General features: G+C 45.6%; 1 protein-coding gene across 1 annotated transcript; it reads right to left on the reverse strand.

Annotated features, from left to right (window-relative positions):
* Positions 1-3192: 3192 nt before the first annotated feature.
* NGRN (neugrin, neurite outgrowth associated) lies at positions 3193-9706 on the reverse strand. Its single transcript, XM_060158721.1, has 3 exons — positions 9483-9706; positions 8977-9087; positions 3193-4287 (listed from the first exon to the last, which is right to left on the reverse strand). Exons 1-3 carry the CDS (start codon positions 9644-9646, stop codon positions 3675-3677), a joined length of 888 nt encoding a protein of 295 aa, XP_060014704.1. The 5' UTR covers positions 9647-9706; the 3' UTR covers positions 3193-3674.
* Positions 9707-10476: the final 770 nt, after the last annotated feature.

The following is a 10476-nucleotide window of genomic DNA, read 5'->3' on the forward strand; positions in this document are numbered from 1 at the left end:
CCTAAAACTTTCAAGGTATAGTAATGGCTTATATGTCTATGTTAAAAAGGAGCCCCTATCTCTTTGAGACACAGACTGAAGTACTTACAGGTGAAATAATATGATGTCTGGGATTTGCTTTAAAATAAGCCAAAGGGAGCTGTGGGGCAATGAAGAAAGATTGGCCATTTGTTAAATGTTGAAGCTGGGTGATGGGTACACAGGGGTTCATTGCACTACAATATTCTACTTTCGAATGTTTGAAAACTTCTATAATAGAAGATTAAGAAAAAAAAAAACCCAAAACGTTTATGCTCACACTTCAAGGCTTCAAGAGCTTGTTTAGTATTTTTTACTGAGCTTCCTCTCACCCCCTCCCCTTAGATCAAATCTCAGCTGCACAGAAAGGTAGAAGCTGCCCTTCACAGATGAGTGACATATACACCCTCCAGTTTGCAGGGATTTAAGTCCCTTCTGTCGTACAGTTTGCCAGCCTCTTGAGTTTGGCCCCAAGTTGCTGTGAGGTGCCCATTTCACCCACAGTTGCTTTTATTCCAGCTTGAGCAGTCTTGTTATCTGTTGCCTCCTCCACCAGATGCTACACCTGCACCCCCAAATCTCCACCTCATCCAGTGTGATGTCAAAGTCCTTTGTTGTGTCATGAAACAGGACTGCCTGGGGATAGGGCACCATGGAGTCCTATGAACCCCACCCAATGGAACACAGGCTGAGTGAGTCCCCATTCGCCTGTCCAGCCTCCCTGCTTGGGATGGGGCAGTGGGGGGCCGGGGAGAAGGGACAATTTCCCCAAACACCTCAATGACGGTGGGTTAGGATCTGAGACACACAGTCAGCATAGAGCAGGAACAGGTCAACCTGCAGGAAGTTTAGGCCTTCTTGGCTAAGATCTGGATGCACAGGCTGGCAAAGGTAAAAGGCCGGGCTTTCTGCCATCGTGGATTGGCTGATTGGTGTAAGGTTTCCCAGCCATTTCTTCATTCACTCAACCAATATTGAAATCTATGTTGGGGGAATTCCCTGGCGGTACGGTGGTTAAGAGTCTGCACTTCCACTACAGGGGACACAGGTTCGATCCCTGGTCGGGGAACTAAGATCCCGCCTGCTGCGTGGCACAGCTGAAAAAGAAAAGGGAGGAAGAAAGAAATCTATGTTGGGAGTGGAACTACAGCAATGAACACATACACGTCTCCTACCCTTATGGGATCTACCTTCTAATGGGGGAAGGTGGGTGATGACAAATAATGCATTAGTAATACATTTCAAATACTAGGGAAAATTAAACAGGGTGTGGTGATAGAAGATGAAGGGAGCTGTTTTAGACTAGGGTGAAAAGGCCTGTGAAAGTAACATTTGACCTGAGGCCTGAATGGCAAGGACCCAGCCAAGTGAAAATCTGGGGACAAAGAACTAGTAAGTGCAAAAGCCTTAGATTAGCGTTTACAATAATGGAAACAAAAGATTTAAGCTAGCGAGCATTAGGATGGTGGTGGATGAGGTAAATGGAAAACATATCCAAGCCAGCAATAAAAGCTTCTAATATTTTCATAGTCCCCTGGGGAAAGGACACAAATGATTTGCAGGAGTTAGAAATGCATATTTAAGCAGTCAAATAGCATCTTGCTCCTCTAAGTTATTTTTTTTTAATAAATTTATTTATTTTTGACTGCATTGGGTCTTCGTTGCTGCACGCAGGCTTTCTTTAGTTGCAGTGAGCGCGGGCTACTCTGCATTGCGGTGCACAGGCTTCTCATTGCAGTGGGTTCTCTCGTTGCGGAGCACGGGCTCTAGGCACGCGGGCTCAGTAGTTGCGATGCGTGGGCTCAGTCGTTGTGCTGCATGGGCTTAGTTGCTCTGCGGCTTGTGTGGGATCTTCCAGGACCAGGGATCGAACCCGTGGCCCCTGCATTGGCAGGCAGATTCTTAACCACTGCACTACCAGGGAAGTCCCTCCTCTAAGGTTCAAATGGCAAATTACCCTTTTAAAAATCATAATTATATTGACGTTTTTATTATAAGTTATATGATAGTGACAAAGCAGTGAGAACAAGGGCCTTATCTGTCCACTGCTCTATTACCAGAAGCTGGATTCCCTAACTTTGACTGGCATGTGATAGGGCCTTGCCCACTTCTACTGAACAGATGCTCAAGTTAACAGTAATCAGTGATATAATTGCCATGAATGACATTTGCAATAGCAACAAGACACATGACCAGGCTGTCAGTGACGGTTGGAATATCAATGTTTTCATTACAAAAACATCCTGCATTTAAATTCTGAGTAGCCAATTTTTGCTGGTAAATTGTTAAAATGAGACATTGTTGAGAACTGTCATTGGACTCTATGTTGCTTGAATATGTCTCCATTTGTCTTTTGATAATCACTTTCTGATATTAATAAAGTATTCTAAAAGAATCAGTGAATTAACAGAAATTATGCCAGGCAGTGATAGATTCCTGGAATTTTAGAAACCTTGAATTAGGAATCAGACCTGGGTTCAAGTCCCACTGCTGTCACTCACTTGCAGCTATGTGACCTTGGGCATATCCAAAAACCTTTGAGACCATATTTGGGTTTTTTTCATGTATTTATTTACTTTCATTTATTTATTTGGTTTGCACCGGGTCTTAGTTGTGGCTCGCCGGCTCCTTAGTTGCGGCATGCATGTGGGATCTAGTTCCCTGACCAGGGATGGAACCCCTGGCCCCCTGCATTGGGAGCACAGAGTCTTAACCACTGCGCCACCAGGGAAGTCCCAAGACCATATTTGTAAAAGGGATCTATTATCTATTCTTGCCTAAATCACAACACCCTTGTAAAAATCTGATTGAAGCTGTAAAATAAGATACTACTTAAGCTTTTGGAAGCGGCTGGGGGTTACGTTGAGAGCCTGTAAAGCCTTTGCCTGCTTTGCATTTTTTGTTTGGTCAAATCCCCACAGCCCCATTTTGTTTTAGAGCCCTAGCAACTAAAAGAGGAGCTGCTTTAGACTGGGTGTTTAGGGAAGGCCTAATGTCCAGTTTTTGGCTGTCAAAGTCCATCACTGAGCAGGGCTGACAGGCACAGAGCCCTTTATTAGGGATTCCTCTGACCCCATCTCTCTCCCAATATTTAGACAAGGGACCCTTTGCCTCTTCCCTTCCCTTCACTTCACAGGTAAACCCTCCCAATCCCAGAGAGCATCAATCAACACAGACTGCTACATTTTACTTTATTTTGCACATAATGAAGATAACTGACTAAACAGTTCCAGAACTGTTAGTATTCATTAATCAAGAAGTAAATGAGGTGAGAAGACAAACTTTTAATTTCCTCCCAAACATACTGGAAGTATCACAGAAACTTGTAACAACACATGCAATACAGGCTGGTTTCAACATACAGAGAGCCCAAGCAAGAAGGCTGAGTCCTGAAGATCCACGTGGGTCACAGGAGGAGCAGTGCTCCAGGAGGCTGGAATCTACCCAGTCACTCACCCCACTCCCACACAGAACTAGCCTGTGAGGTTCTCTGCCCTTTGTCAGGTTCAAATCCAAGAAGCTCTTTCATCCCACATTCCAGGCTCATCACTACCCTCCATTCCAAGGTGGTTAATCCACACACAGAAATCCAGGCAGAACCAAATACACTTGCCCAGCTGTGTTTCATGTGGCATTTCCACAAGCCAGGCTCCAGCTCAAATTCTGTACAGGAAGTTCCCGTTGCTGTCAAAGAACTCTCGTCCCCTCTGCACGACTTTGTTGCTAAAGTTCTGGTCACCTGGCTCCCCTGCCTTCAACTCTGCCAGCTTCTTGTCACTTGGCAATCCATCACTGTCAGTTCCTCTGGTGCCTCCACAGTCACTGGTGAACTTCTGCAGCTCTCTCGGATGACCTGGGGCTGCAGCAACAGGCACAAAGCTCTTCTCCTCCTCCAGGCCCTGGATTCCTTTATTCATTTCCTTCTGTCTCCTTGGTGTATTTGTTCTGTGAGTGTTCAATTCTGTCACTTTCAAAGCTGTGCTGTGACCATGGCCTTTGGATGAGGCTTCATCCCCTGGCATCGGCAAAGAGCCTGATACAGAATGGCTTGCAGAAAGCGGTGCTGAGGTATCCCCAGAGCCTGGGAGCTGCTGGAGTGAACAGGCAAGCCCAATTTTCTTAAGGACTTTTTGATCCTGCTTCAGTTTCTGCTCCAATGTGGGCACAAACTTGCTTTTTAAAACCCTTCGGATCACATCAGTGCTGACATCAAAGCCTTCAGCCAATCTGGGAACTGACCAGGACTCTGCAAATTCCCTGTGTAAATACCTATGAAAAAAAGAAGCAGGTTTTCAATCTGTGAAGAAGTCTCCTATCAGAACAGTTAGCTGATAATACTAGTGATAAATACATGACAAGAAGAGGGCTTGGAAAAACTGCAAACGCAGTGTTTATCTTCTGCTACTAAATGGCTGTGGTCCATTCCTGTGTGCTAACAGCGACACCCAACTACTCTTAGTCATTTCATTTCATATCAACTGAATTCCTCTCTCACTGCACGGCAGGCCCCAGTTAGATCCTGGGGATGCATGATGACTGTCTTTCCCTTCAAAGAACATACAGTCTGGTGGTGGAGACAGATACAGTAACATACAAAAACACTGTGAGAAATATCCCAGCAGAGGATGCTGTGAGAGCACCGAGGAGGGAGAGGCAGGGACAGGCTATCACCACATTTGCGGGGTGGCCCAGGAATGGCTTCAGGAAGTCCATGCTAGAGCTGGTCTGAAAAGATGAGAAGTTGTCATAAGCTGGCAGAGGGGAGGAGAGGAAGAAAAGGTCAAAGGTACTGATGGTAGAGTGAGCAGCAGGTGGAACACGAAGAAGCACATCACCTTTGCTGGGAACAGCTCAGTCTGTGTGATGGGGCGGCAGGAGCAGGGTCATGTCACGCTCAGGGATTCCGGAGCCCATTCCAACGCAACAGTGAACCAAGGACGGCGTTTAAGGAGCAGAATGCCATGAGCAAATTTTCATTTTGAAGCTCAATCCAGTGGTAGTGAAAGAGGGCAGTCATCAATTAGATTCCCTGAACTATAACCTGCTTAATGAATAATAACCTGTAACCTGCCTTTACTGACCAAGCTTGCTTTAATCGTTCATGCAAACTGCATAGCCTCCACGCTTCACATAGCCTAGACAATGTATCACAAGACTCCTTTAACTGCCCCCTATAGATAACACCTCTGACCATGGGTCACTCTGGTAACAGTTGCTTAAGTTGTTGTTCAGGAACATGGGGCTAGTTTTGCCCACTTCAAACTACTTGAGACCACTGACCATTCAGCTGGGCCTGTACAAGTGTCCAATGGGTGACGTTTCAATGTCAAGGGCCAAAAACTCCATCCTCAGATCATGCTAATGCTGCCCACCATTTTCTGAACATGCATCCCATGAAGAACCAGGTAACTCAGAGCACCAATTACTTCACCTTTTTCTAACATTTAATCACCTTTCCCGAAGCCTCAGACCACCCTGCTTCTTTACCCCATAAATATCCTAAAACTCTTTCTTCAAGGAGGCAGATTTGACACTTGTTCTCCCATCTCCTTGCTTGGCTGCCTATGAATAAACCCTTTCTCTGCTGCAAACCTCAGGGTCTCAGCAATGGCTTGCTGTGCATCAGACAAATGAATCTGGTTCAGTAACAGTAGTTTCTCAGTGCAAGACTAGAGATGGAAAGATCAGGCAAGAGGCTGTCACAGTAATCCAGGCAGTCTGAACCAAGACAGTGGCAATGAGAGCAGAGGAGGAAAGAGACTTGAGGAATATTTTAGGAAGGCCAAGTGGTTACGCTTGGTAAGGAACTAAATACTGGGCGAAGAAATAGGCTGAGATTCAGCATCTTTTTTTTTTTTTTTTACTTAATTTATTTATTTTTGGCTGTGCTGGGTCTTTGTTGCTGCACAGGCTTTCTTTAGTTGCGGCGAGCGAGGCCACTCCTTATTGCAGTGCGCGGGCCTCTCATTGTGGTGGCCCCTCTTGTTGCAGAGCACAGGCTCCAGGAACGTGGAGCTTCAGTAGTTGTGGCATGCGGGCTCAGCAGTTGTAGCTCACAGGCTCTAGAGCGCAGGCTCGACATTTGTGGCACACAGGCTTTGTTGCTCTGCGGCATGTGGGATCCTCCTGGACCAGGGCTCAAACCTGCGTCCCCTGCATTGGCAGGTGGACTCCCAACCACTGCGCCACCAGGGAAGTCCCAAGATTCAGTATCTTTAGAGTGGGTGATTGATGGGACCATTCGGGGTTATAGCAAAAATAGGAGCAGAATGAAATTGTCAGGGAATAATGATGAATTCTATTTTGTCATGTTGAGTTTAAGGAACCTGTGTGACAGCCAAACAGCGATATCTAGTGCACAGCTGACTATATAGGGTTCAGAAGAAAAACATGGACTGGACATGATAGATCTGGAAGTCATAAGCCAATAGCAGGAGTGGCTGAAGCCATGCAAGTGGCTGGCATTAGGCAGGGAAATATTCAGAGTGAGATAAATGACCAAGGACACAACTCTAAAAACTACAATAATTAAGATACAGGAGGAAGACGGGGAGCCCACAGAGGAAACAGAAACCAGTCCTAGAAATAGAAGTCAGTGGTAGCCTGGGTCAAGGGAGAATTTCAAGAATGCAGACAAGGTCAAATGCTGCAGAAATGTTAGTCACACTAAAGCCTTGAGTGTCAGTTATGCCTAGCACTGAGGAAGTCACTGGTAGATTTGTGGATAATAGTTTCATTGTTGTGATGAAACAAACAAAAATGAGGGTAGGGAGCCAGGGAGCCAGCAGGGAACTAAAGGAGGGGGGAGTGTAGTATAGCCTTGACAGTTGGGTTTCCTTTTCTTTGTAACCCAAGTGACTGACTTAAGATTTGCTTGCCAAGGTATGCACTTCAAAGATGGCTATCTCCAATAAACACACTGCCAGCCACACAACTAGATAAAAAGCCAGGCTTCCCCCCACCCCTCCATTGAGGCGCATTTGTTTTAGAGATTATGGTTGGCTTCAATAACTAACCACTTGGGCCACTTGCTTTTTTTCTTCTTGCGCTTTAAATTCCTGTTAAGGAACTTCCCTGGTGGTCCAGTGGCTAAGACTCCATGCTCCCAATGCAGGGGGCCCTGGTTTGATCCCTGGTCAGGAACTAGATCCCACATGCTGCAACTAAGAGTTTGCATGCGGCAACTAAAGATCCCGTGTGCCGCAACTTAAAAAAAAAAGACCCCGCATGCTGCAACTAAAGATCCCGCATGCCGCAACAAAGACCTGGCACAGCCAAAATAAATAAATAATTTAAAATAAAATTAAAAAAAAAATTTTAAATTCCTGTTAAATTCACCAATAAAGAGTGAGCCCTCAAAACCCTAGGCCCCCACCCTCAACCCCAATAAAAGAAGAACCCCAGGCCCTTGCACCTCTCTCTACCCATGACCTTGCTGTGTGGCCTCAGGTGTGCCATACAATTTCCAGGTCCTGTAAATAATAACCCTCCCCCCCACCCCTCATCCCCCCACCCCCCCATCCGGCAGTTTTCTGATGGTTATTGCCGAAGGGCATCTTGCAGTCTTAAGAACCACAAGGGCTGGCTCAGCCACAACACTGGTTATTGACAGACTGAGATCGGCACACAACATGGACAACCTTAAGTTGACAGATGTAGGTCCCTGAGAAATTAGGTAGGGATTTGACCTAGAGCACCCAGAGGACTGGTCCTAGACAAGTGAAGGACTACCACTTCCCCAGAGATGTGAACAGAGTACAAGATTGAGAGTGGAAGGTAAGGAGGAGACCAAGAAGCTTTAAACAGTTCTTACCTAATAGCCTGTTTTTTCTCTGAAATAAAAGGATATTTATTGATCACAAAAGGGGAGGTGACAGGTGGGAAGATGGAAGGGTTGAAAAGGCTGGTGTTCAAGATAGGAGAGGAAGCTGACAGGAGAAAGCTGCTACAGGCTCATAAAATCTTGATCAGCTCTATAAAACCCCCTTTATTCTAAGTCTCAATTCCAGAGTTATTCTGATGGGAATGGAAAAAGGAACATGACCTACAAAGGACTATTTAGCAATATTTATCAAAATGCAAGTCCATTTGCCCTTCGGTTCAGTAGCAACCCTACTTCTAGGAAGGTATGTAACACATACATTTATGTAAGTGTAAATACTTCTGGCAGATATTTAGAGTATACAAAGTTATGCACTGGAGCACTATTTGTTACAGCAAGTGAGTGGAAACAATTCAAGTGCCCAGCATAAAAGACTGGTAAAATAAACTACAGTTTACTAAGCATCTACAGAAAAGAATGAGGAGCTCTCTCTTGGGAAGTGAAAAGAGCTTCAGAATATATTAAGCAAACAAAGCAAAGTACAGAACAGCATTTATAGTATTCTACTGTTTGTGATTATAGAAGTGAAAAAAAATTCTGTATTCATACGTGCTTGCTTTTATTTGCATAAAGAAACCTAGAAAATGACCCAAAAACCTATTAAAAATAGTATCCATAGGAGACTAGGGGGGATTAACACCTCTCAATGCGTATGCCCTGTTATACTGTTCTCATTTTGAGCCATATGTATTATCTATTCAAAACAAAAAACTTAAAATTTAAAAAAGGATCTCTTTTCTAAGATACGGATCCTCTCTTCAGAGCAACGTAACCATGGAAGCTCCATCCCTGGTCCTAGATCAAGAACATCATGACCTACTTACTATATACGGGTTAAATGTTGTGACGCCTGTAACTTACTATTTTAAAATTTCGGCAAAAAACGAACCGTGTCATAACGTTAAAAACTATTACATCTAGATGGCGAGCTCATCGACGTTTATCTTATTACTTGACTTTTCTGTTAGAAATCTTGAAAGATAAAAAGCAAAAAATACAAAAACAACGTTCTAAGTTCTAAGCCCCAGTATCCTTCACTTCTCATCACAGCAGATCCTAACTGCCAACAGTCTTACCGGATCTGCTCCATGGCTTCCCACGTCAGGGTCCTGGGCGGGGAACCTGGCGCCTCCATTTGCTTCCGAATTTTCTGGAACCGGATAGCTTTTCTCTGTCGTTTCAGGGCGCTGGGAGAGAGAACCAATGGCAGAAGCCATGCGTGGAAGCCAGATGGGTGGTTTGAGAGCCCTGGGCTAAGTCAGAGCGCCCAGCCCGCTTCTCTTTGCAAGGACAACCTGGCCATGTCTGTCAGCCTAGACCTGCTCTGAACACCGCCCCAGAAATCTAACACCAAGAACAACAACAGCCCATAAGCTGTTGCCGAATTCTTTAAACGGGTGACGAAATACGTCCTTGGTGAAGGGACTCGTGGTCCCAAAGGAGCTAACAGCTGCCCCTGTGCCCCTGACAACGGGTGAGAAATAAGTACCGCCGCAGGACGCCCGGCGCCAAGGGGGCGCGGCCTGGGGCGCCCAGGCCCGAGGCCCTGCTTCAGGCTGAGGGCCCGGGAAGGAGCCGGTACCTCTCCACCTCCTGCAGCTCCCGCTCCTCCGGCTCCCAGTCGGAATCGGGGTCCGGCTCACGGCCGACAGATCCCGGGATCGCCACGCCCCGGGTAGCAAACCCACAGCGAGCGACCGCGGCACGGACACCCCCGCCCAGCAAGCAGTTCAGAGAAACCGCCATGTCGACGACAAAAAGCCCTCCACCACCCCCGCCACAGGGTAGCTCCTGAAGCCAGGGGGCGGGACCGGAATTGGGCGGGAAGCTGAGGGGCTGGTGCGTTTTTTCCGCTTCCGTCTGAGGACGTGACTTCTGGGCTTGAACTGCTTTGCCACCCGCCCTCACCCGTTGTAATTACAGAGCAGGCTTCTGGTTTTCATCTTAAGTGCAATGGTGTACACTTGTAAACTAGCACTCCAAGTTATCATAGTCTTTTAGGTTTCTGATTATAGAGTAGTATCTGTTAATTACAGAAAATTTAGAAGAGCAAAAAGAAGATAAAAACCTCTAATCTTACTGTGAAATAAGCATATTGGCTATGAGCATGGACTCTAGGGCAGGACTTACTGAGTTTGAACGCTGGCTTTGCCACTCATTACCTTGTTCTTTCTTTATTCCTTCCTTTCCTTCCTTCTTTGTTTTAGATGAAAATGGGATCATATAACATTTTTAAATGGCTGCCTAGTATTCTGATTCTATGATTGTACTGTTGTTTTTTAAGTCCAGTAGTTTTCAAACTTTTTTCCTCATTGAAAGACATGTGCACAGTCCAGTCTCGTGGGAATACCTAGGGTATTTACAGTTATACTTCACCTTCATTCACACAGACATTTGAGTGCCTACTGTGTGCCAGGTCCTCAGGATATCATGGCAAATCAGATACACACTGGGCTGCATATCACAATGCAAGTGGTGAAGAGTGATACTATTACAGGAATAGTATCAATAGTATCACTCTACTCAAGATAGTATCACTGATACTATCAATAGTATCACTCTACTCAAGTCATTTT

Source organism: Lagenorhynchus albirostris, chromosome 1 (assembly GCF_949774975.1).
Source record: "Lagenorhynchus albirostris chromosome 1, mLagAlb1.1, whole genome shotgun sequence".
In the NCBI taxonomy this organism is placed as follows: domain Eukaryota; kingdom Metazoa; phylum Chordata; class Mammalia; order Artiodactyla; family Delphinidae; genus Lagenorhynchus; species Lagenorhynchus albirostris.

Bases quoted from the DNA above. Each gene is read 5' to 3' on its own strand.
- NGRN (XM_060158721.1), bottom strand. From the start codon at position 9,646: ATGGCGGTTTCTCTGAACTGCTTGCTGGGCGGGGGTGTCCGTGCCGCG. The intron at 9,088-9,482 runs GTACCGGCTCCT...TCTCTCTCCCAG, and splicing joins GAGCTGCAGGAGGTGGAGAG to CGCCCTGAAACGACAGAGAA. The intron at 4,288-8,976 runs GTAAGACTGTTG...TTTTTTTCATAG, and splicing joins GAAGCCATGGAGCAGATCCG to GTATTTACACAGGGAATTTG.